This window comes from Lycium ferocissimum, chromosome 2 (assembly GCF_029784015.1).
Source record: "Lycium ferocissimum isolate CSIRO_LF1 chromosome 2, AGI_CSIRO_Lferr_CH_V1, whole genome shotgun sequence".
NCBI classification, from domain to species: Eukaryota; Viridiplantae; Streptophyta; class Magnoliopsida; order Solanales; family Solanaceae; genus Lycium; species Lycium ferocissimum.
In genome coordinates this window covers 44,976,367-45,003,287 of record NC_081343.1, presented here as the reverse complement: position 1 = coordinate 45,003,287, position 26,921 = coordinate 44,976,367, and the positions used below count along the sequence as shown (strand labels likewise).

At 33.8% G+C, this 26,921-nt stretch overlaps 3 protein-coding genes across 3 annotated transcripts; 2 read left to right on the top strand and 1 right to left on the bottom strand.

The window, feature by feature from the left end:
• The first annotated feature begins 3,100 nt into the window (after nt 1–3,100).
• On the top strand, nt 3,101–3,946 carry LOC132047631 (thebaine 6-O-demethylase-like). The gene is made up of 2 exons (XM_059438649.1): nt 3,101–3,403; nt 3,692–3,946. The coding sequence occupies exons 1-2, from the start codon at nt 3,158–3,160 to the stop codon at nt 3,944–3,946; spliced, it is 501 nt and encodes a 166-aa protein (XP_059294632.1). The 5' UTR covers nt 3,101–3,157.
• Nucleotides 3,947–7,041: 3,095 nt separating this feature from the next.
• LOC132047630 (oxoglutarate-dependent flavonoid 7-O-demethylase 1-like) lies at nt 7,042–9,599 on the top strand. Its single transcript, XM_059438648.1, has 3 exons — nt 7,042–7,095; nt 8,984–9,085; nt 9,381–9,599. The coding sequence occupies exons 1-3, from the start codon at nt 7,042–7,044 to the stop codon at nt 9,597–9,599; spliced, it is 375 nt and encodes a 124-aa protein (XP_059294631.1).
• Nucleotides 9,600–10,414: 815 nt separating this feature from the next.
• LOC132039742 (ubiquitin domain-containing protein DSK2a-like) lies at nt 10,415–18,798 on the bottom strand. The gene is made up of 8 exons (XM_059430265.1): nt 18,405–18,798; nt 16,098–16,862; nt 15,275–15,489; nt 15,039–15,152; nt 13,551–13,609; nt 13,208–13,233; nt 11,074–11,166; nt 10,415–10,986 (listed from the first exon to the last, which is right to left on the bottom strand). Exons 1-8 carry the CDS (start codon nt 18,655–18,657, stop codon nt 10,838–10,840), a joined length of 1,674 nt encoding a protein of 557 aa, XP_059286248.1. The 5' UTR covers nt 18,658–18,798; the 3' UTR covers nt 10,415–10,837.
• Between the last annotated feature and the right edge of the window lie 8,123 nt (nt 18,799–26,921).

Here is a 26,921-nt window from a genome sequence, read left to right as displayed (position 1 = left end):
TGCTGCCGTGGGATAGAAAAAAGTAGTACTTATTATAGCTCTCAACGGTAATCTAAAGTATTGTAATATTTAGTAAAAAGTTTAATGTATTACCAAATATGCACAAGATTTAGTTGTCTAATTAAAAAGTCAGTTATCTAATAACTATGTAATCATATAACTGTATCAATGTAATTTGAGTTGATATATAAATTTAGTCAGTTTATAATTTATTTAAACTGCTTACCAAGAGCAATTAAGGAATATTTACACTGGTGAATTAAATTACATGCAAACTGATTAGAATGTACTAATAGGAAAATTATTACTTTCTTATCATATATACGTCCACTTTAGTGTCACTTTTTTAATTCACTCATGATCAAGGAAACAAAAAGAAAAAAAAATGAAAGCACACTAAGTTGAGAATGATTCTTCAATTTTTATTAACAATAACAACTATTGTATATCGCAATATAAAATTAATTAGGGATAACTGTATGTATCAATTGTATCAACTTCCACCCATCTGTCCTCGTTTCATTTCCCTACTTAATAATTTATCTTTTAGAACAAAAATTAGAATTAATTCTTTAAAACTAGGGATAAGGTCTACGTACATCCTATTCTCCCAATAAAATTGCAAGTTCTTCTTTTCTTTTCTTTTTTTAATTTTTCCGCCGTAGGTGGCGTCTCCCTTGTATTGATAAAGACATAGGGTACAGCATTGCAAGTTCTTAAAATTGCAAGTTCTTAAAATTATATATTTCGCTATGTAATTTAGGGCATCGTCCTTTTTAATACTATCAATAATCATGATGTAACCTATATGCATAGGTGCATTCGAAAGTTTCCGTGTGACATGATCAAATCATCTTAAGCCACCTTTTTCATATTTTCCCCTCTAGATCTACAATTGCATCGTCTGTATCATTTGTAATAATCTTGAATAATCGCAAATTAATTAATTCATCTTATCACATATAGTTTCTAACATATATATATATATATATCCTTGTGGATTTCTTGGTCCTTATATACTCTAACATTTATTTCCGTATAGCATTATTAATCTCATAATTATTTTACAGAGCTTTCATTCACTTAGAAAGATGGGATCCTCCTATCCAGCGAAGGACCCAAAGTTAATATTTCTAAGTTGTGAATGCCCAATACTTTTGCATATTATAACCATTTTTTTATTAGAGAGAATATAATTTGGAAAACGTCAGTGTAGGTCCGCTAATATTGCTCCTACCACAAAAAATCTGCTAATAGTTTTCCATTTCAGACATCAAACCTTAATATTGTGATTGCGGAATATGTCCTAAATTTTCATGTACCATATCATTCTCCTGAAACTGATGAATCATATTGGGAAAAGGGTTCAAAACACACTCAAACTATGGCCAAAATTGCCATAACACACCTGAACTTTGCGGGGGTCTGTGGCCCTTGTACTTATTTTTGTGTATTTTGTACGCTTTCAAATGACAAAGTCACCCAAACTCATTTGAGTGTATACATGCGCTCCACTACGGAAATTTGATTTTTAGCGACCACTTTTAACGAAGGGAGATGAATCAGTCGTTATAAGTGCAGTTATAGTGACCAAATTTTTTTCCAGTCGTTAGAGCTAATTTTTCTTTCAATCATCGTGCCTTTTGCTTTGTGCCTTTTGTGTTGAGTTTGTGCCTGTTCAAGAATTTGTGCCTTTTGCTTTCCTTTGTGTTGAGTTTAAAAGATTTAATTATTCTTCAATTGGGTATTTTTCATTTCTCCACTTTCCAAAATTTCAAACCCAAAAAAACTCCATTGTAACGACCAAATCAAACGGGTCTTTTTCGATATTATATAGGATTTGTGATATTGTCAACGTTGAAAACATGATTAATAATAGTGGATTAAGATAGTAGAACCAGTAAACAAAAACTCCATTAGGGACGTCGAGTTTCGACTTGAAGCTTTCAGATCTGGGTCTTCAAATTTCGGATTTGATGAATAAAATTCTTGGTTGGCGATTGTTTGAAGGCTGAACTCGAGCTTAGAAGACGTCGGAATGTGAAGAAGAAGCGAACGACTCCATGGCTTGCCATGAACAAAGCTTGAAGCTTCGAACTCGAATTTTCGGGTTGCGCAAATGAGCTCCATTTCGAGTGGGTGATATATCAAAAGAACCGGAACGTCGAGAGGAATTTGAATCTGAAATTTGGTGATGTTTGGTTGAGATTTGAAGTGCATTAGGATCAAATTTCAGTCCAATTCTCTATGAAGAAGATGAACAGTAATTTGCTGCCCAGATTTTGCCAAAGTTGCCATAACACACCTGAACTTTGCGGGGGTCCTATGACCCCCTTGGACTTATTTTTTGTATTATATACACTTTTATATGGAATCTTACGCGCTCAAAGAGAGGAGATACGATCGCTTGTACAATTCACCATATAAAGGCGTACAAAATACACAAAAATAAGTACATGGGGGTCATAGGACCCCCGCAAAGTGCAGGTGTGTTATGGCAACTTTAGCCATAGTTTGAGTGTATTTTGAACCCTTTTCCCAATCATATTCTGGACTGCCTTATTATTTAGACAAAACATATAAAAGTACTTGTTTCCATGTATATATACGGTTATATCGTTTGTAGTATTGAAGTTAACTATTTCTGAAAATATACCATAAGTGAAAATAGATTTATTTAAATAATAATTTTACGGTGAAAAGGTACCCTGAAAGAAACTAATTTGTATAAAAGAATTATTTTTAAGTGAAAATGTACTATGCAACCTTTCTAAACAAGTGTAATCTTAAATTTGTTTCAGCTGTGTAGGCGTATACGTTCTGAAATTTTTAACTTAAATAACACATTATTTAAAGCAATTCCTTAGAATATTGGTTAATAAAGACTTCATTTACTTCATAAAGGTCACTTCTAGTTCAACAAAATAAGCTAACTGTATCCCAAAAAAAGCATTGTCTACCAACCTCATAAATAGGCAATCACTCTATTGAGATAGTAATAATATCACGCCTCAAGTCTTTTCTTTCTTCATTATTCATCTATCTTTCTAACAAATATAACACATTATAATTTAATAGGATTAGTTCGCATCTCAATAAGCACTTACTCTCTAAAACAAGTTCTCTTAGAGGAAGCTGGAAAAGGGAAAACCCATCGATGGAAGAAGCAAGCTCGAGAAAGCTTGGTGGCTCTTTGAAAGTTCCTGTAGTTCAAGAGCTGGCAAAGCAGCAACTAGCAGCCGTTCCGCCGCGATATATTCGCGATGATATGGAGGAGCCTATGTTCACATCCATATTGCCTCAAGTTCCAGTTATTGACATGGAAAAACTGCTGGCAATTGGAGATGATAATTCAGAGCTTGAGAGGCTTCATTTTGCTTGCAAAGAATGGGGATTTTTCCAGGTATATATACTTCAAGAGTTTAAGTATATCAGCGTAAGAAATTTTACACCATGGTCAGGTCACATGCATTTACCTATTGTCTGTAGTAGGTAATTTATCTTTTTTTCCAAGATTACAGTTTTCCCATTTTAACGATGCTGGCCAATAGATATCCTTTGGATGATCTAATGGTGTGAAAAAAGTTACATTGACGGTGTATATAACTTAAAACTCATATTTCAATAATATATCAAAAGATGTTCATTATTTTAGGTTTTTGATGACTTATTAGAATTGTTTAAGCTTCAGTTGGTGAATCATGGAGTGAATTCATCATTGGTGGAGAAAGTGAAGTCAGAAATCGGAGAATTTTTTGAGCTACCAATGGAAGAGAAGAAGAAGTTTGAGCAAGAAGAAGGAGATCATGAAGGATATGGGCAAGCCTTTGTGCAATCTGAAGAACAAAAGTTAGACTGGGCAGACATGTTTTACATGATCACTCATCACTCTCCCTGCCAATTTGAGAAAACCTCACTTATTTCCAAACCTCCCTCTCTCACTTAGTATATATATCTCTCTCTCTCCCCCAAATCACACGAAATTTCTGAGTTTAGCACTTTGTCTGAAAAGAGTTACTCTATTCGTTTCAATTTATGTGGTACATAGCTTAACGAGCACGGAGTTTGAACAAAATAAAAAAAAATTAAACATGTTATTAGATTTCATCCTAGTTATAATTTATAAAAAGCATTCAGCCTCTTTTTGGTAGTCTTTTCAAACAAGTGTTTCGAACGTAATACTATAGTCTAGGTTAAAAAGAAATTACAGTGGACCAAAAAACAAAAACGAGGCAGATGATCAACAAATAGAAGTATTTATGATAGGGTGGATATTTTTGAAGGACAGCCTCACATTTGATTGCGTGTTATCCTTTTAAATCTTTACTGAAAGCATGCAGTAGTCAAGCCGTGATGGTATCAATTACTAGGGTGTCAATGGTTTTGTAAAAACCGACTTAACCGACCGAACCGAATTGTACCGAACCGATTATTAGGATTTTTTAATAAAACCGACGGTTTTTATATAAATGTTTAACCTTACCGAAAAATTAGGTAGGTTTTTTATTTTACAAAAATAAACCGAAAAAATCCCGAACCGTACCGAATATATTTATGTGTAAAATATATTTTATATATTAAGTTTAAAATTAATAGCATTAAATTTTTCGCCTTGTGCCTGGGGTGATGGAATGACTACAAACAAGTAATTAACATTAAAGTCCCAACTCCAAAACCTGTTATGTTACCCCTATTGAAACTAAATTAGTGTAGCACCTCGAGTAGTAACCACTAAGTTACAAGGCATTCCAACGATCTTTGAGTAGCAAGCTACAAGGTATTAGATATCTTTCCTCTCGTATGATTTAAATTCTTTTATTGGATATCGAATCTTATTAGACTCAGTTCTTGTGTCTCATGTTGATTGATTACTTCTCACTCGTGTGATCTAAATTTTTTGTCTTTAATATTAGTGGGACGGATCTCTATTCTTGTCATTCATGTTTTCTTGTTTCTTCACCTTTTAAACAATAAAATATCTAAAGAGTTTTTCAAAGTCTTATAAAAGTATGCATGATATCGTGTACAACTTCTACTTGCAACTTTTATATGACATACCGAAAAATTAACCGAACCGTACCAATACCGAAGAAAAACCGAGATGATGGGACGGTTTCAAAAAGTCAAATTTTGGTTATATAAAATAAAATAACCGAAAAATTGATATGGTATAAATTTTATAAAATAACTGCCCGAACCGTACCATTGACACCCCTATCAATTACCTCCTTTTTTTCCCCAAACATGTCTACGTTTCCGCGAGGGCCCCCAATAAGAGAAAAATGAAGATTTTAAAATTTTGTGGTCTTGACTCTTAAATATAGGGGTGGGCGTTCGGTTCTTCGGTTCGATTTTATCAAACTTCAGTTCAGCTATTTCAGTTTCGGTTTCAGTTATTTGAATGTGGACACCGAACACCGAACCGAACTAGTGGACTCCGAACACCGAACCAAACTAGTTCGGTTCGGTTCTTTCGGTTTCGGTTTTTTGAAGTTCGATTTTGGTTTTTTCAATTCGATTTTTTTGATATGATATTAGAAGCGATTCCATTTACACTAATTCATATCCTCAAAAGCAATAAAACATAAAACTGATAAATTGAAATCAAAATCAAACGAACATGATACACAAGAACAGAAAACCATAACCATGATATAGGATTACTAGGTGTTATATACATACAGTAAAAATAACTAAGAAAACACATAAAGGACATACATTAATCCTAAAGACACATTCTAGTCACCTTCCTTTGTTAAAGATATTTGATTTTCTCAATTGAAGTGAAAAATTAGGGATACAAAAACAAAAGAGGACTTGTTACAATTGGGTTTTTTTGGGGGCTTAAACTTAATGGGCCTAGATTATTTTAATTTTTTTGGGTAATATATTAAATTCCAGTGTGCATTCGGTTCTTCAGTTCGGCTATTTTGGTTTCGATTTTTTGAAGGTGGACACCGAACCAAACTAGTTCGGTTCGGTCCGATTTTTTGGTTTTCGGTATTTATGCCCAGCCCCACTTAAATATGTTACTATAATATATGTATGTTCATATTTTAAAACTTTATAGTAATTCTTGTCTATAAGGGTAAAATAAAGAAATTATAAGTTAAACTATTTTCAAAGAGACCATCCTTAAAATAACTAAAAAGAATATAGGATCACATAAACCGAAAAAGATGAAATGATTTTTTCATTACAAAAAATACTACTCCACTATAATTCAGGGAGAATTCGATTTTTGGTCCTTTACAAACTTTATTTAGTTTTATGACCTTTTTATAAGAGATCTTCATTTTTTACACATAAGAGATCTGAAAAAAAACATATAAGAGATTTGAAAAAATTATTTTCTTCTATTCAAATTGTAAGAGGGTAAGAGATCCTATTTTCACCTATAATTCATGAAATCAACCACTTGATTTGTATAATTCTCAAGGTCTCTAGTCTACCTAGCTTGGCCTTTGAGGCTAATGATACATAGACCTCGTAGGGAAAGATTTAATTTATTTATACCGACAATATAAAAAAGCTTTTAGTGGTCGTTTGGTACGCGGACAAAATTATGCTGGGATTATAGTCCTGGGATTATAATTCTGGGACTAAATAATCCCAGTACTAGCTCTTTGTTTGGTTCATTGGATTAAAGGTGGGATATATCATTAATAATCCAAAGCATGTGTTTGGTTTGAAGTTGGATAAAGCTGGATAAACTTTTCATTTTCAATTTTGACCTTGATATTCCAATGGCTTATTATGCATTAGTACAAAAATTATGTAGAAAAATGCTGGAAATATGCAGAAAATGCAAAAAAGTGGTCAGAAAGCCAGAAACTATGCAAAAACTGTGCAGAAAAATGCAAAAACAACTGCAGAAAATACAAAAACTGAAGCCAAAAAATGCAAAAACTGGGCAGAAATTGTGCAAAAATGAGTATTATGCAGAAAATGCAGAAATTGTGCAAAAAAGAGTGCAGAAATTATGCAGAAAAATGCAAAAACGAATGTAGAGAAGCCAAAAAATGCAAAAATTGTGCAAAAATGAGTGCAGAAAATGCAGAAACTGTGCAGGAATTGCGGTTAAGGGGTAAGATGGTCATTTAGAAAAGTTACCCCAAGATTATTAATACCGGTATTAGTTATACCAACTTTCCAATGGGATAATATTATCCAAGATTGTGGTATAATTTTATACCGGGACTAATTAATAACTCAAACCAAACGTGCTACAAATTTAACCCAAAAATTTAGTACCGGTATATCCTACCTTATACCCTCTACCAAACGACCCCTTATAGTATTGATAGCTTAACTAGTTGTTACATGTACGTACTTCTTTTTTCGGTTAGTTACCAATCCATGTTTAGTGTATAATTTTACCTGCAATTAACTCTAATAACGTAATATTTAGATAAACATTTTTTTTATTTTTTATTTTTATTTTTTTATTTTTTTATTTTTTTGTAGGGATCTACTAGCTCGGTTGGTTGGCTACATGAACTTTCACCTTATTGGTGAGGGTTCGAATCCCCACGTTCTAATCCCTTCCCCATTTTCCCTTCCCCTACCCGCTATGTAATAAAAAATATTTAAAAAAAAAAAAGATAAACATTTTTTACATCGTGTAAAAACTTACTTAGAGCCCGTTTGGATTGGCTTATAAGTTGTTTATAAAAAATTTGTTTTATTTTTTAGTGTTTGGTAGCTAAATAAAGTCATTTTGTGCTTAAAATAAACCCAAAAAAATAATTGGGCCGTTTGGCTCGGCTTTTATCTAAAGCAACTTATAAAATGAACACCGCTTATAAGTCAAAAAAAAAATAAGTTGGGCTACCCCAACTTTTTTTTTTTTTTTTTTTTGGCTTATAAGCTGCTTTTTTTAAGCCCATCCAAACAGACTCTTAATTCGTTCCACTTTGTTTGTCATAGTTTGACTCCGTAAAAAGTTTAAGAAAGGAAGAGAAACTTTAATTTGCGATCTTAAATGTGGCATAACTTTGTGTCAGCAGTGTGGCTATAAGACTTTTGAAACTTATGATTTTAAAACGTGTCATAATATTTGTACAACTATAAAAACTTCTCAACAAGAAAATATAAAAATGTGCATTCTTTTTTTAACATAATAATGGAGTAAGAAAATAGTTTCAAACAAAAAAGAACAGATATATTCTATAATCATTCATATATTTAAATTCTTGGACCATCCAGCCTACAATTGGGAACTTGCAATTTATGTACAAAATATGAGGATATGATGAGTTAAGTTTCATAGTTTTGATGATTTGACAAACAAGCCAAGGAGTTAGTCAAGACTTGGAGCTTTGCAATATAGTTAAAAGTTGTACCATCCATGGTGCCTATATATTGGGATTATTTGACCTAACACTGTCTTAAAGGCTATATTTCTCTCAAGTTTCTCAAGGTGCCCATTAAGATTTCAACAATTAATTTCCCTTAGGATAGTTGAGTCTTGTTTCATGTTCTTAATTTGTATTCCTACTTGCTATCAAGAAGCATCATAGTAGGACGTTTCAATCTTTGTAACTTTATTTTCTTGGCTAAGTTAGCTAAATCCCTCGTTGGCTAGAGTTAGTCAAGATTGTGGTTTTTAATCCCTTAAAGGGTTAGGGATTAAGAGTTTAATTCGTAAATTACTTACTCGTTTTAGTGAAGTTGGAAATCCTACTCCGGTGGATTGTGGTTTTTAATCCCTTAAGCAAGGAGTTTTCCACGTAAATTACTTGCCTCATTTACTTCCCTCGTCATTATCCCTTTTAGGGACCAGGTCCCTTAGACTGTTTTAGTAAACTCTCAGGTTGTGAACTAGCAAAGTGTGAACCCATAGGTTCTATCAAAGTACAATTTGAAGAAGGGGTGCAAATGATGAGAATAAATTATTACCCTACTTGTCCTCAACCAAAGCTTGTCATGGGCTTATATATGCCCTCACAGTGATGTTCAGGCTCTTACCATATTCCTTCAGGTTAATGAAATTGAAGGCCTTCAAATTAAGAAAAATGGAGCTTGGATTCCTGTTTCATATCTTCCTAATACCTTTGTTGTCTACATTGGAGACATTTTAGAGGTAAAATGATTTTTTTGGTCTGTTTTTTTTTTCCCCCGATCTTCTCGATGGTTCATGTTGAAGGGGAGTCTTGGTGTAGCTAGTAAAGTTGTTGTCATGTGATCAGGAGGTCACGGACTCACGGGTTTGAGCCGTGGAAACAGCCTTTTGCAGAAATACAGGGTAAGACTGCATACAATAGACCCTTGTGATCCGGCCCTTCCCCGGACCCAGCGCATAGCGAGAGCTTCATGCACCGGGCAGCCCTTTTTCAGTGGTTCATGTTGATGGTGGTAGCAATTGTTTGAATTTGCAGGTTGTGACAAATGGAGTTTATAAAGCATTGAACATAGAGCAATTGTTAATGAAGATCAGGCGAGGTCCGGCACCAGACCTCCTCACTCCTCAAAGCCCTGCAAAATTTAAGAGGATCGGAGTAGCAGACTACTTTAAGGGATTTGCCTCTCGACAGGTCGTTGGAAAATCATATATAGATACTATACGGATTAGAAATGGAGATGATGGGAGCAATTGAACGTCGCATTTTGGATGCTTCTTTTCATGCATACATGTTCAACCATGCATTCATATTAACCGTTTGCATTCCAGTGATACTAAGCTTGTAGATGTGCTTTAGAGCAGTTTCAAAGAAATGCATGTCTGGACTTGAGAATTGCAGAACGTAGCTACCAGGACATGTTTCTGTTTTTGATTGCCTTGTAAATTGCTACTACCGTTTATTAGGATGCACATTCTGTAATAGTAGAAACTATAACAGTTACAACTCGCCATAGCGCTTATCTTTTCAAGCTTTCACTCACTTCTAATTAAGATGCTTGATCTAAATAACGAAATTTATTGCTCTTCAAGGAGATTGAACAACTAATGCTGTGAATCAATTAACATCAACGTCCATCAATGGCACCACTCCTGCTTAAGTGCTTGTCAAATACTAGTAGCCCTACACAAGATATCCGTCAATTCTACACGTTTCTTGTTACTTCTTAGCACAAACACACTTCAGACAACTGACTTGACTATTTGTTTGCCAACTGCTGAGATAATGAAATTTTACAACCTGGAATTTTGGTTTTTTGAAAATATCCATGAAAGTCTGTTGGCAACAGAAGACATTAAAATTCTGTTGCGGCTCCAAAAGCTATACCAATAGCTCTTGCATCAAGTTACTGTTTTTAATATCAAACTGACTAACCAGTTTTATGCACAAAATTCTTGCTCAGCCACCCTCTGCAAAACTCTGTTACGCTAGTACAAACCAAGAGGTAGACTAAAAGTTCTCTCTGAGTAAACTAAAAGCAAAGAGAAAAAGCAATGCATCATAAAATAGCATACCAAAAAGCTAGATCCCAACTGAATAAGCAATTCAGAAAAAAATAGATAACTTACAGCTGAATCAACTTAGCATCAAGGAAATCCCTTTGGCCTAGCAATAGCATATCGAAAAAGAGATGCTAGACAGAAGTGGAGTACAACTTATAATATACCAAACAATTTATGGGACGGATTTTAACATCGTATGTACAAAGGACTTAACAACTTGTTCTTCCATCAGTTTCCTTTTTTGGTCCAAGGGAAAAGAGAATGGCAAACAACAGTTGAGAGTCCTTACCAAAAATCAACTCCAAATAAATATTTCCAACTAAAACTCAATGCTCCTTTCAATTAAGATTTGATGCTCGTCGTGTCCAAATTAACCAACTTCATCTTGTCCCCATCAGAAACTATAGTCATATGAAAGATAATAATAAACCGTTACTGTCCAAGATTTCCAAGAAGTCTCTCTACTGCAGCATGAACATTGCCTGCAGTGGCAATCAATGCCCTGATATTTTCCTGAGTGTCAAAGAACCCCATATCTTGTAACTGTGCTAGCTGAGTGGCATATAATTCCTCCGGAGGCACTACAGCAAGACATCAACAGGAAAAAGATGAGAGCAGGTTAAAATTTGAGGGACAGTTTGACTAAATAGAACGGAGAAAATATTAACCGTTGGATCTGTTGGGGACACCACCCAAACCTCCCGACCCAAGTCCACCAAACATGTTCATCAGCATTTCCATTCCCATATTGTTGTCAGCGGCTGCAATTATTGAAAGAACCATAATGATGGGTCAAACTAAACAGCAGCATGCAAAAAAATAGCATTGTACTTTGTCCTTCACCACCGTACTGTATTCGATATCACAAGAAGCCAGAAAAAGAATCGGAACTTACCATACATTTCCCCATGCGGAGGATATAAAGGAGGATGGATTGTACTGCAGCGAGTATATTTTAATATAGCTAGATTTCATATCTCAGCACTTAATAACGGATGCTGGAGGATGTCACTGAAGCTGAGTATGTCTTAATATGATTATATCACATCTGTGAGTGTCAAAAGTGGGACTATTATCTACACACTGTTTCATCTAAAGTAGCAGCAACTGATGAATTCATCCAATGTTCAGATTCCATATTAGCCAATAGACTGAACAAAGTGGCTAGACAAACAAGCTGCAAGGGACTTTAGTCCCCTTGAAAGACAATTATCAAATCACATGACAGGGGTGTGGTTCGAAACTAAACCACCCCATTAGTTCCAACCCCTACAACACCCATACCCTTGTGGCCCCATCACGCCCAAACCTTCTACCAGCCTCCCCAACCAATACCACCCACCCCCAACAGCTTCCCCTTAAACTCATGACCTCAACATGGTGCAAATCTTACCGTTGCGTCAAGACTCCCTTCATAAGAAAGCTGTCAATGGGTAGAAAATGATTTTATACTGTTTGGGGCCTAGTTTTGGCTTCCAATCATGTTTGGTGCAGCCATGGGGTTCCTTTTGATATAAATGACTTGGTATTATCTCAAAAAATCATAGTTTGGGGTAGGCTCTTGACCTTTTGTACCGACTTAAATCCCACAACATCAAGTTATTTATTAACTTTCTAAGAAACCAGTCCTTAAAGACAAAATACAATGAATCTCTGCCTAAGAAATGAAGGTACAAATTTGCAAATTGTTACTACTAGACCCTTTTTACAACAACGACGCCTAAGACCCAAACAAGTTGAGGTTGGCAATATGAGTCCTAACTTCTCCATTTAAGCTCAACTTATGTCATCATCATACCAAATAAATATAAAATTTTTATAAAAAAATTGATAACCATAAAAGTGAAAAATTAAGTTTTAATAATTTTTGTTTTTTGATGACATGGGAACCCGCAGCCGCTACCCTTCGGGTGCGCACAAGGTAAACCCAGCTCCTGTGTAATAGCTCGCAAACCACACAGGAGAGATAACCCGCACTAGGCAAGCCCCGTGCGACGAGCTCGACCCAGAAGGCAAATCCCCTGTTGTTGTAGGCAGGGGGTTTCGAACCTGAGACCTCCATTATGAAAGCCCCATGCTCAACCAACTGAGCCACCCTTGCGGGTAAATTAAGTTATAATAATAATAATAATAATAATAATAATAATAATAATAATAAACTGAAGTTCTATAACAAGACCTATTCTCAACTATAAGATGTCACGTACATTGTGCCCTATATTTAGCTAAGTCCGCATCCAAAAAATTGTAGGTCTTTCGTGACAACTTCTTCCACGTGATTTTAGGTCTACCCCGCCCCCTTTTTAACACCTTCACTCAACATAATTTCACACCTACAGAATGCTGCATCTCTAGGTCGACAGAGGACATGACCAAACTATCCCAAGCGACCTTCTCTCATTTTATCCTCAATGTGTGCTACTCGAACCTTCTGGCGAATGTGGTCGTTTAAAATATAATCTAATCTTTGTATGACCACACATTCATCTTAGCATCCACATCTCTGACACTCATCCTGTGGATATGTTGAACTTTAGCAGCCAAGTATTCATTACCATATAATATTGTCAGACTTATAGTTGTTTTGTAGAACTTAACTTTCAGTTTGGTAGGCATCCTTCCATCACATATGCTAGACCTTTTTTGCACAACAAAATTATAGTTTTGTTCCAAAACAAAGGTAAGCGAATTTTGGCTCCTAGATAAGATTAAAGCACTAATCTTACCGAAGTAACCTAAATCACAGGTAAGATTGCAGTTACGAGGTTTGGATTTGAGGTATTCGAGGGCGTAAAATTTTACCTGCACCTCCAGCATTTTGACCCGGTCTGCAAGAGTGAAAAAGTATCATGTCAGCATTGAACCAGAAATACCAATAAGTTATCCAAAATGATCCAACCACCAGAAAAACGGTCTGAAACATTAACTTAGAGCATGTCCTTCCTTCCTAATTAAGAAGGTTCTCCACTATTGGAAATGCAGTATGAGAATACGTCTGAGAACCTTCCAGTTTTCATTGCAAGTGTATACAAGAAATGCTGACTAGGTAATGGGAATTCAGAAAGATATGCAGAACTTGTAACACAAATCATGAAGCATGCAGAACTCCAGCCAAGTGAACTAAAAGAGATAGATATCAACTTACTGGTTCGTTTGTTGTCGACCAAGTTGAGACAAAAGCCCTTGCTGGAAAGTCATAAGTTGCTAGAGAAAAGCAAAAAATCAAAAGTCAAAGGACACATAAAGATGATGAACCAATGGATCACTATACCATGTTGGATAGATAGAACTTTAAAATTTAAGACTTCGCCTAATATTTTGCATTTTGAATTTAACTAAGACTTTACCACCTTAAGTCTTGGTAAACATTATAAGCCACATCCAGAAACAAACAGACGGAAACACCCATTAAGTGTACTGATATCTTACTCTTGGTTTTTTTATAAGGGATATCTTACACTTAATTTAATTAACAAGTCAATTCAACGTTTCAATGAATCTCAGACTCTCTGCATTTATTGCTTGAGTACTTTGAAATTTTAGAAGTGTGGTTAGTACAATGAACAAATGCAAATTTCTACATTTGGACGAGTGCATGACTCTTGTGTCCATTATATACAAAATCACAAGATGAGAAGAGAACATGCATTGACTCTAAGAGAGAGATATTGATAAGATTCACAATAAGTGGTGTTTTTATCTTTTCATTTTGTTTCAAAATAAGTGGTGTTTCACAAAATCAAGAAGGCATTTGATTTTTTTCTTCCAATTTTACCCTTATTTAAATGAATGGAGTTTTACATAACCAAAACCATTAAAGAGCTACTTCTTTTTCAAGACATTTTGATTAAGGGTAAGCTAGTAAAAACACTTCTTACTTTCTAGGAGTGAGTAATTTTCTTAAGGGGTGTACCCAAGCTAAAAACACCACTTATTATGAAAGGGAGGGAGTATAACACAATAATCTTTTCAAATATCTGAAGTTCCTCTAAAGAAGCTGGACATTATAACAGCTTAATTTTTACTTGAATAGGAAATGTGAAAGACTAATACACTGCTAGTGTTGTCAAATATTAAACTTCCCTTTAAGGAAAATGAACTTTGGCACAGCTTAATTTTATGTTATGGAAAGTGGGAGAAATACAGTGATTTTGAGAGGTATAACGGTGGATCTAAAATTGCCCAATTCAAAGCCAAAATACCAACATACATTATATCAATTTTTTCCTCTTTTCCTTTGATCCACATAGTTAGCTTCTGACTTCCTTTTCCAACAATCTGAACTTATGATTTAGCATTGTTTCAATTGGACATGTTATAGCTCATCTCATTCACAAATAGGTAATGAGGCTAAATTAGTGAAAAGCACATTTATTAGGAATCAGTTGCCCAAACACCATATAAGATATCTGCATAGTTAGCTTATGACTTCCATTGGCCAACAGTCCGAACTTATGATTTAGCGTCATTTCAATTGGACATGTTATGTCTTGTCTCATTCACAAATAGGTAATGAGGCAAAATTAGTGAAAAGCACATTTATTAGGAATCAGTTGCCCAAACACCATTCGATACATCCAATGCACCACACTTCAGGGAAGCAAGACAAAGACAGCAACCAGAAATGATTTACCTGCATTGTCTCAGGGGAAGTCATCTGCCGAATAAATTCAGGGTTTTGCATCATTTCTCGAAGATGGGAGTTGGAATCAAGCATGTTCCTTAGCTGTGGGTTGAGCCCAAGCATCTGAATACCAAGATAGTACTGAATGAGAACTTGACAAGAAGTTTCCCATGACAAATAAAATAAGGAAATAAAGACATAAATTTTATAACTGCAAGAAGCTTCAAGTCCAAGACAAATTATACCTGGTTCATGTATTGAGGATTTGAGAGGAGAGACTGCATCATCTGTGAGACGGCTGGGTTCTGCATCATCTGATTTACTGAAGCAGCATCTGGCATGACACCCAGCATTTGCTCAAGATCTGGGAGCGCAAGCCCACCTAAGCCAGCAGGCGGTGTTGCCCTGGTTTCCCCAGCAGCATTTGACCTAGCAGTGGTATTAGTTTGGCCAGCTGCAGCTGCAAAAAGTCAAAGCAAGGGAAAAAACAATAATAAAACATAATGACAAAAGCACAATCATCTGTTTTATCTAGCCAATTATGAGATACTTTGATGCCTATATACTGCCTGCTCAAGGATCCTAACTCTAACATGGAATTATGCATACAGCATGGAGAATGAAAATTCCTGCAAATCAGACACGAGAATCTTATGAGAACATGACATTTTATTTGTAGTGTGCAATGCTTCCCGTGGTGAGTATATATTCAAAACAAACATTGGTCAAGCCGTTCACAGCCAATCATAGCAGCCAAGAAGAAAGTTCTTCCAGAAGCACAAAAAAGGAGAAGTCGCTGCCTATTATAAGAGAAACCCGACTCAATCAAAAAGAGGCAAAGCCCAGCAGAGACCCAAAAAAACAAAAAACAAACAAACATGCTCATTTGCCAATGCCTTGGTGGCAAAGTTACCCATTACACGTGCTTGTGGGAGGTAGCAGGTACCCGGTGGAATAATCAAGGTGCAAACCGGACACCGCCCGAAAAAAAAAGAGGCGAAACAATTAAGCATGGCAAAACCAAGCAAAGCTTGTACGATCAACGGATACGAAATGATAGTAGCTTACTGCCAGCAGAAGCCCAAGGATTAGGAAGTGGATTAGTATTTGGAGCAGGTGTGTTTGCGGCAGCCTCAGAACCGGTAGTTGGAGGATTAGTTGACTGGTCTCTGCCTTGCCCCACACCCTGGGCACCCAAAAGAGCCCCAAACGGGTTTGAACCCACATCACTTCTTGCATCTCCAGTCATAGTTGTTGCATTTAGGAAAGGCTCTTGTACATTTTCATACATGCGCCTCAGCATGTTAAATCCCTCGGGAGAAGATTCAATATTGCTCATTGCCCTGTCAGTATTACGCATCATCTCACGCATAAGTTCAGGGTTTCGCGCAGCCTCCATTGTCTGACGAAGAGTAGCAGGATCATTGAGAACGTGGGCAAGCTCTGGATTACGATCCATGATCTCTCGCATTTGAGGATTGTTCATGATCATGTTACGGATGATTTCTGGGTTATTCATTAAATTCTGAACGAGAGGCATATTCAGCATGTCTCTCATCATGTTGGGGTTTTGGGTCAACTGCTGCTGGACCTGTTCAAAATCCGGAAGGCCAGCTCCAAGTAAACCACCGCCACCGCCGCCACTTCCAAGACCAGGAAACAGTGAAGCCCCAAGGCCCGATCCAGCAAATGGACCGCCTACACTTGGAGCGGCATCAGAGGGTGCATTCTGATTAGTATTTGGATTTCCAGTATTGGCTGCACTTGCAGTATCAGAAGAGGCAGCTGGTGCAAAACCTCGAACCAAATGAACAGTGTGATCTGCCTCAAGACCTATCAACCACATAAATAAGATAAGCAAGACATCAAAAGAATATATTACTGCAACAGCCTGATAACATGTCAAACACATATTTCACTGAGAAAGAATATAATCATGTAAAACACAATGCAAAATTAGAAGTTAACTAATGCCAGGGCGGAGGACAAGATACTCCATCCATTCCCAATCGTGGGGAAGTGGAACCACATTTCATCCCCAATCCCGTGTTTTACGCTTCTAATATCCTCTTTCTTGTCTGTTCCGATTTTTTAGAGGTCGCTATTAACCATCGGCACCTAGTTTCTATAAAGTACAATCCTCTCAAAATGTGGCCTTAAACACAACACTCAAATAGGATTCTAGAGTCTGCATGGCAAGTCAACACACCAGACCTTTCTTTTAGACTTAAACTATAGTACTTGCCAATCTATATGATATCACTTCTTACACCTCTTTTGGGAAGTAATGCTCAATCGTATGAATGGAAGTCCTTTTCATCATTATCTATCATCATCATCATATGAATTAAAGTTTAAACCCTTTGAACGGAGAAACCATTAACTAGAGGTCCTACTTTGTGAAAATACTTCCATACAAATCAACATCAAAAACAAATTCTTGCCTATGAAATTTAGTTCGATAATAACTATTGAAGATTATTATCAGCTTATATACTTCTCACTGATTTACTATCAACAATTAGGCCCACTTATCAATGAACTTCCCAAAAGCCACATTTAGTTCATCACTCCTTAGTTTATCCCCCAAACCTCTCAGGAAGTCACCAATAGCAGCATACAAATCCGTACCATTACCCATTCTAATATGCGTCTCCATATTCATTATTAGCTATACATGCACACATCCCCCATTATTTCCACTTTGAAACATGAATTCATTCTCCACTTTGGCTAACATCTTGTGATTGAATTCAAGACTGGACAATTAATAGTGACAGGCACAGCTCTTTCTTCTTCTTCTTTATTATTATTATTTTTATTTTTATTTTTTTGGATAAGCAAAAGGAGAGAAACACAGCTCTTTCTTAATGCATTATTCAGCAAAGACACCACATATGCAGAAGCCAAAACCTAAGTCTGTCTTATCATCTTTCTTAATATTAGTGGATAAACCCCCAAATACCAAACCTTTTAAACCGGGAGCACGTATTAATGTTGCCAATATTCCTTCACATAAAAACCAAATAACCACAATCAACAAAATAGCATGACGCAAGAAATCGCCTAATAAAGGGTATGTTTGTTATTCATGGAAAATGTTTTCTTAGTAAATGTTTTTCAGGAAAATAAGTGGTTTCTTCCTTATTTTCTTGTGCTCGGTAAGTAAGCCAAAAAAAAAAAAAAAAAAAATTACTATCCTACAAGCATTTGTATATAATCAACTTGTTTTCCTTAACAAACATGAGAAATTGGAAAACATTTTCCGGAAAATATTTTCCTCCATACCAAACACAGCCTAAATTAGGGATACGATATATCAACTGCGAAATATATAAAAAGGGGGATAAGATAATTAATTAAATAAATGTGTACCGTAGCTAGCTAGGGTTTGTTCGTCCTTTAAGATCCGTCCTTTATAGATCAATCTCTGCTGTCCTGCAGGAATATCGGAATGCTGAGCAAGGACAGACTTGAATGATCCAACGGTGGATTCTAAAGTCACCTCAACCGTGAATTTTGAGCCGTTGGAACATCGAACATTAATTGTAACTTTTTGATCCTTGTTATCTTCCTCTTTCGTCCCCGCCGCAGCAGCAGCAGCACTAGTAGTATCGCCGCCGCCCATAATACTCAAACCCCCTTCCCTTAAACAATTATGGGAGGTCTAATTTATTAATTAATGGAGAATTGTAGATTGATTGTAAAAGGAATGATGAAGAATAAGCCCTAATTCAGATGATTTCACAGAGGAATTGGGGAAGCGGAGATTTTATTATATTGTGATGAACAGAAGAGACTACTTTTATTCGGGAAATACGAATCCGATTATTATATTTTATTTGATATATGTTATGAAGTATTAGAAACGAAAATTAATTAATGGTATACTACTTACTACTATTCCAATTCGGGAAATACGTAATCCCATATATTAGTATTTTATTTGATATAGTACTCTCAACTCTCCTATTATAGCCCCTTTGGATCGCTCTTTTAAAAATAATTGTTTTTTAATTTTTGGGTTGTCCGAAAATTTAATTATTTTTTTCTTAAAATAAGCAAAAAAATAATTGAGCGATTTATGTAACACTATTTGAATCTCGAGATTCAAAAAAAATAAGTTTTTTTTTTATCAACTTATATTTTTTTTTTTTAGCTCATATATTTTTTAAATATTTAGTCTCACCGTCTCAAATTATAACTGTTTCAAATTAATTATTCTATTCCTTTTAATTTATATGGCACTATTTATATTTTGAGATTTAAATAGGTCTTTTTTAAAAAAAAATATTTTGAATTGTCAATTAAACTTATAGATTTTTATACTTGTAAATTTTATTTCAAAAAACTTAAAAATTTCATGCTTGAACTTACGGTTAGAATTAAATTGTTTGACTCATGAAATTAGAATGGTGTCACATAAATTGAAACTAAGGGTGTATCATTTTAGAAGTTCAAGACAATATTTATTATTCTTTTCTCATTTTACTTGTTCTTCAAAACTATAAAACCGCAATTATAAAGAAATGGCATATAAATAAAATAAATATTAAATGAAAAAATTATATTTTAAGACGTAAAGAAGAATAAAATAGTTAAAATTCCTCCTAATTCATATTTTTTAAAGGGTAGGTAAATGTGGGCATTAAGAGATAAACACGATAAATCATTTGAGACAGAAGGAGTAGTATTTTATAAGGGTTGTGTAAAATCAGTGAATGTATTGACTTGCTGCTTAAGTGTAGAATAAAGGGGGAGATTAAGAAAAGTTGTGTATATAATAATAAAATTAGCCAATAGGCAATAAGTATCGAAGGTGCCTTGAAGTTGGAGAAACTACAAAACAACAGCATTAAGTAATGGTGGGATGCCATACGGTTGGTAGGTGAAACCGTGAAGGTGAACATAATGATGTATAATTGTGTCTTCTTCTTTTCATAATAACTATGCAAAATGCACTAGCTCGTCTTGCATGCATAATAGTTTAATAGTGAACGAAATTTATAATGTTAGTTAACTTAACGTATGCATAATAAATAAATATTAGTTTGACCAAAAAATAAATTTAAAATTGCAACACTCTTTTATGTTTCGTTAACCTTATTCACATGTCTTGGGGTCACGATAACTTACCTAATTGATACTATTTTGAGTTATTAGAGGCATAAAATTATGTTGTTGACGTGTGGAATGATAATTATGTGTTTGAAATTGAGTTGGAAATGAACAGAATAGACAGGTCTTGAAAAAAGGTTGTATTGCGATTACAATGTGTGGTCACAACACAACATTTGCAAATTTAGCATCATGGATGGTACGATTAAAGTCATGTGAAGGAGTTGAGTCAGCAAGTTTAAAATTTTAAATTAAGAAGGGTTAATGATCACATTCTCCAGTAATGTGAGCCGTTGAAAACTCTTTATATGTTGCAGTTATCATACGATCAATCGTTTAATAGTTTTTCTTTCAAATATTCTCATTTATATGACATTAAATGTCGTTTGTCTATCATATATTTTTTAGCAGTCTTCCATCATAAATTAGTATTTCTCGATTTTATGTATTGAAAAGAACTTTTCATTGAAATATTTTATGGCCAGTAGTCAGAGACTCTTTTATTGAGATTTATTATATTGTGATGGAAGGAAATGAAAATTAATTAATACTGCTACTATTCCAATTCGGGAAATACGTAATCCCATATATTAGTCTTTTATTTGATATAGTACTCTGACCGTCTCAAATTATAGTGGTGGCTTCTAAAAATAGTTGTAACTTATAGTATCTTTTACGTAATTTTTAAATATGTAAATTTTATTTCAAAAAATTTAAAAGATTTCATGCTTGAATTTAAGGTCAAAATTAAATTGTTTGACTCTCGAAATTTGAATTGTGCCACATAAATTAGAACAAAGAGAGTATCATTTTAGAAGTTCAAGACAACATTTATTATTTTTTTCTCATTTTACTTGTCCTTCGAGACTATAAAAACTGCAATTATAAAGAGATGACATATAAATAAAATAAATATTAAATGAAAAAATTATATGTTAAGAAGTAAATAAGGATAAAATAGTTAAAATTCGTCTTAATTAATATATTATTAAGGGTAGGTAAAAGTGGGAATTAAAGGATAAACACGATAAATCATTTGAGACGGGGGGAATAGTATTTTATAATGGTTGTGAGTGATTAAAATAAATGAATGTATTGACTTGCCGCTAAGTGTAGAATAAAGGGGGAAATTAAGAAAAGTTGTATATAATAATAAAACTAGCCAACAGGCAATAAGTATCGAAGGTGTCTTGAAGTTGGAGAAACCAGAAAACAACAACATTAAGGAATGGTAGGATTCCAATTTCCACCGGCACTAACTGCTTGTTTGGATGGTTGTATTGTATTGTGTTGTAGTTTAAATACAATATTTGTTTTGATTGTTACTTTAATTTTATTGTATCGTATTGTTAAATCCATCGTTACGTAACGACGAAAGTCCTATTTTATATAACGAACTATTTGGTGTTATCGCATCGTTACCTTATTTATTTTTTCTTATTTTTTATTTTTTTATTATCTAATAATCATATTTTTTCTTTTATCGTGTCTTTTTATGATAGATCTACGCCCGTACCTTACTTTCTTATAGGTTTATACTTGAAATAGTTGATGTCTAACATTATGTAACGACCGGAAATGATATGATCTATCCAAACATTGTATTCATCAAAAAATACAGTACATTACAATACAATACCATACGATACATTATGAAACAATATATAACAACCATCCAAACAAAGTGTAAGGGCAATGCCATACGGTTGGTTGGTGAAACCGTGAAAGTGAACATAATGATGTATAATTTTGTCTTGTTCTTTTCATAATAACTATGCAAAATGCACTAGCTGTGTTGCATGCATAATAGTTTAATAGTGAACGAAATTTAAAATGTTAGTTAACTTGACGTATGTATAATAAATAAATATTAGTTTGACGAAAAAATAAATTTAAAATTGTAACACTCTCTTATGTTTCGTTAACCTTACTCACATGTCTTGGGGTCACGATAAATAACATAATCGACCTTTGTTTTGAGCTATTGGAGGATAATTATGTCTTTGAAATTGAGTTGGAAATGAACGGAATGGATAGGACTTGAAAAAAGGTTGTATTGCGATTACAATGTGTGATTGCAACACAACATTTGCAAATCTAGCATCATTAGAAGGACTAGATCGTACGATTGCAGTCATATGAAGGAGCTGAGTCAGAAAGTTTAAAATTTTAAATTAAGAAGGGTTAATGATCGCATTCTCCAGTAATGTGAGCCGTTGAAAACTCTTTATATGTTGCAGTTATCACACGAGCAATCGTTTAATAGTTTTTTTTTTTCAAATATTCTTATTTATATGATGTTAAATGTCGCTTGTCTGTCAGATATTTTTTAGCAGTCTTCCATGATAAATAAGTATTTCTCGATTTTATGTATTGAAAAGAATTTTTCATTGAAATATTTTATGGCCAGTCGTCAGAAAATTTTTGTGACGTTCGTTTTTTCAATGGACTATTGTTCATGAAGGCATTTGATTTCATCGTAAATAAAATAAATATATCTCACGTTATTATATTTACCTAATCTGTAAACTTTTTTTGGATATGCGGTTATAACTTCTACTTTAAGTTACGCACACATAAATTGCAATGTTAAACAAATTAATTTTATATCACTTTAATAGTTTAATTTATGATGTATCATTTTGTTTTGAATCCGAATAAAAGGAGTTTGTACATTATTGTAAATCATATAAGATGCAAATGTAATGCCAACAAATAGTGATCTAATAATTAATGGGAACCGTATTAAATTTTGATTATTAATGTTCAATTTATATTCTTATTCCCCCCCCCCCGGGGGCCTCCACCCCCTCCTCCTCGGCTAGGGTTTCTGTCTAATTTAAGCGGAGCTTGATTTATAGGGAAAAAGTTGATTTTTCAAAAGAGTGGGAGGTCGTGTATGCCTTGAATTAATTTTTCCTATTGAAATAAAGATAAATTATCACTGTATGATTTTTTTATTATTTGTTATTTATGAACTTTCACTGCATTGACTTACAACGTAACAAAAAAGACATAGAATGAAGAAACCGGTCGCCGTTGTTTCCACAAATAATAATGCCAGCTATTACAAATATGTTGTCTCCGTTACACTGTTGTACCTTTGATTCCTTAGTTTTGTACAATGTACGTAATGTCACATGACATATTACACCTGTATGTTTGATTTTTAAAAATAGAGAGAAATCACAAAGAAATATTGTTGTTGGTCTAAGAATCGTTCATGCTTATTGTTCTTGTAACTAATACAAAAAGAGAAATAAAATTTAATTTACAAAATCAAATACCCTTTTCGTCACATTGTTACAGTAAAATAAAATATTGTTTTCCTCACATTTTATGTGACATTTTCTCATTTTTAGGAGTTATAATTACCATTTCTTATTTGATTGTTGATAGTAATTAGCGAAATTAATAATTTTAGCAATGTCGTTTCATATAGATTTTGTATCTTGTAAGTCTTGTCTGTATAAAACAAGATGAAAGGAGTAATTTCAATTACGTAGGTTTCGCATCACATCATTTGAATAAGTCTAGTAACTGATTCACGATGGTGTTAAAACTTCAGCTCTGAGCAAAAGCATAATGTCAAAATTTTGGAAAAGCTTGGATGAAATTAAGAAAAATTAGAACATTAATTTGCTATATACTTAAATGGGTAATGAATCGAATTATTAACGTATATTACATAATTAACACTTATTTAAATACATAGTTTACCTATACCGATGATTAATTTTGCATCCACTTATCTCTAATGCGCTGAAGGATAAATATTAATTTTTTGGGTCAAAACTGAAAATTGTATTAACCAAGTATAATCTGTACAAAGTCTGCTCTGTTGGACTATAGAGACAGTGATCATCATAAAGAACCAATAGAGAAAAAGCTATGCAAACTGAAATCTGTCTAACAACTGGAAACCACCTTTAAGAAGGGTATTTCAAGTGTTGTCATCCAGTAGTTAGCTGCAACTAACAAGGAAAACTATTCAATCCCTTTAAGGTATTGTGCCATTTATATTGCTTCTGGCCTACAATATGTAATAGTAGTGCTATTTCCTTAGTTCTATCAACATTGCTCCTGCTTTCTTGGTTGAATCTTCTAGCATTCCGTTCCATCCATGTTTGATAAACAACAACAGTAAAAACAAAACCCAGTATGGACCATTTTGGATTTCTGTTTGTAACTCTCTTTGTCAGCCATAGAACTTCATTTGCCTAATCTCCAGTTTGCCTGGTGATGAAGGATAAATGTTAATGAAAGCAACCTGCCCAAGATCCCAGCTGAAAATTGTCCTTTATTTCATTATGATTGTTTTACTGATGTGATATGCTAAAATGAGGCAACTAGCCGACACTTATTGTCGATGAGTTTTTTTTTCTTTCAATATTGCATGATGCTTTTTGTCGTGTTTCTAAATCTATAGCATGGACCTACTTATAGTAAAAATAACTCTGACTTTCAAAGCAACATAAGTAATCAATCATATAACTTAATAATGCCGATTATGAAAAATAAGCTGAACAAAAGATCTTAGAATAGGGATAAATTACTCGTATCAGTAATTTTATCACTAGCAAATCTTTACTAAAAGATTTCTTAAATGTTCACTGTGTCACCACCATGATGAGTCTCATGACCATCTTTTCAAAGATTGTGATTTTGCCTATCAACTGGAAAAAATTGATAACATGGATACATGTTCAATCTCACTGATTTGCTAGAAAGGATCAACACATAGTGGACATTAAAGATCAAAAGGGAAGACATAACATGCTCAGATATTTAGAATGCTAATTATGAGTACATCCACTATAACCAATATAAACATTAGAATTTTTTAAAAGAAGAACAGAGAATGGGATAGTACAACTAGAGAAATTTTTGTAGTTTGTTGTATCAGAGCTTCAACTAAGATTAGAAATGTAGTTTATATATTTAAATTCTAGAATGACAAATATTCCCTCTATTTCAACATAAATTAATTTCTGTCAGTTTTTTATGATTCAAAATGAATGAATTTTTGAAAGTCCAAAAATATACTATTAATTTTTTTTGTTCAAAATTACCCTTCTCTTTAATAGGTCTTCAAAAATCCCAACACTGACATATCTCTTATTTTAAGAAAAATTTGGGAAGAAGTAAAAAAAGTAATATTGATAAATTATCCTTTAATTAATATCTTCAATTAACTTTCTTAAGAGGTGTGTCACATCCCAAAAGTTCATTTATTTTGAAATGGAGGGAGCACTTCGTACTTTTTTTTTTTTTTAAATTAACAAAGAGGGTAGTACTTTTATTTTGAGATCAATCACGTCGCATCGTGTATTCATGTAAAAGTTATTTTTCTGATTTTTTATCGGATATCTAATTCTGACTATAAATTTTCATAATAAAAAGAGAAAATGATCCTTACCAAAATTTCATGCAATAATAATTTAATTCTATACACGGCCACGGCTAGGATATAGCATTAAGGAAAGATCACAGGGAGACCAATTCAAGTCAAGTTAAAATAACTTGAAATCTTCAAACATTCTTTGGTGGACGTTGTAGCTATGGTAGTAAGAATGAAACTTCCAATCATAATAAAGGATGCAAATAATCGCGTGAACATGTAGTGGGGTAGGTAAAAAATTATTCAACTTCCATGGAAAGAATGTCACTTAGGCATAAAGTTTGATTATGGTAATTATGCCTTTTTATGTGCATTTTGAACATGTCTACATTTTTGAGGTTTTAGAATTGACAGTTTCATAGTTGCAACATTTTTTTTCTGGATATGTAATTCACAAAATTTCATTCTTCTCAACAGACTTCCTTAAATGGTTTTTCCTTTTTTTTTTTCTTCATATATTTTTGTTTTGTTTTGTTCTCCCAACTAACTTGGTCATGTGCCCCTCACATTCATTTATCTTTTCAGGGGAAACTTACACCTGATAGGTGTCTGACGTTAACATAAAATTACATCAATTAATATTAAGTATGAAATTGAGATAAGAAATTATATATTGATTAATCATAGTTAATTGATGAAAAATGCATACAGAAGAAATGTATCAGTTGTGATTTGATATAAATAATAAGCGTGAATAAATTTCTTTTTTTCTTTTTAAGACATGCGGCAAACAGTTCTTACCAGATTTTTATTGTCCATTATTTGAACGAGAAGAAATTTGGAGAGGAATACATCTGCTATTACAACTCAATCTTTGCTAGCTGCAAATCATCATATAATAAACAAAATTAAAGTATATACTAAATCTAAAATAGAAAATTCGGACAAACCAGATCTTTATCGCTTTTCTTAAACTTGAATTCATGTATTGATCAGCAGAGAGGTAGTAAGATTTTTTCTACCTTTGACCTCATACTTTTATGGTTTTCTTAACTAAATAAGAGAATCAAGGAAGGAAAACAAGAAAAAAATAGTGAAAATTGTACTTACTCACCAACACCACCAAAGTAATTAGAAGGAAAGTAAAAATCTGAAACCATAGGCAAATTTGTATCGCAAGCTATATAAATTGTACATTTTAACCAACTGTTTTTTTATCGCACATGGACATATGTTTTATCTCTTCTCATATATACACGTATGCACTTTAAATTTAATTCTCCGACACATTTATTTCCTCCGTGCACTTATACTTATTGACTTTTGACTTTCGAGTTCTTTAAGAATTAATAAATAAAGTACTTCCTCCGTCCCATATTACTTGGCTACATTACTAAACTACTTTTTTATCCCACGTGGACATATGTCATAGT

What these genes read in the sequence shown, in the direction of transcription:
- LOC132039742 (XM_059430265.1), bottom strand. Translation starts at nt 18,657, where the DNA reads ATGGGCGGCGGCGATACTACTAGTGCTGCTGCTGCTGCGGCGGGGACG. An exon ending in GGTCGACAACAAACGAACCA is followed by an intron (nt 13,234 to 13,550) that starts GTAAGTTGATAT and finishes TCACTCTTGCAG; the next exon opens with ACCGGGTCAAAATGCTGGAG. An exon ending in TCAAAATGCTGGAGGTGCAG is followed by an intron (nt 11,167 to 13,207) that starts GTAAAATTTTAC and finishes CAATAATTGCAG; the next exon opens with CCGCTGACAACAATATGGGA.
- LOC132047631 (XM_059438649.1), top strand. Translation starts at nt 3,158, where the DNA reads ATGGAAGAAGCAAGCTCGAGAAAGCTTGGTGGCTCTTTGAAAGTTCCT. An exon ending in AAGAATGGGGATTTTTCCAG is followed by an intron (nt 3,404 to 3,691) that starts GTATATATACTT and finishes TTTAAGCTTCAG; the next exon opens with TTGGTGAATCATGGAGTGAA.
- LOC132047630 (XM_059438648.1), top strand. Translation starts at nt 7,042, where the DNA reads ATGAGTGCAGAAAATGCAGAAACTGTGCAGGAATTGCGGTTAAGGGGT. An exon ending in TGCGGTTAAGGGGTAAGATG is followed by an intron (nt 7,096 to 8,983) that starts GTCATTTAGAAA and finishes ATATTCCTTCAG; the next exon opens with GTTAATGAAATTGAAGGCCT. An exon ending in ACATTGGAGACATTTTAGAG is followed by an intron (nt 9,086 to 9,380) that starts GTAAAATGATTT and finishes TTGAATTTGCAG; the next exon opens with GTTGTGACAAATGGAGTTTA.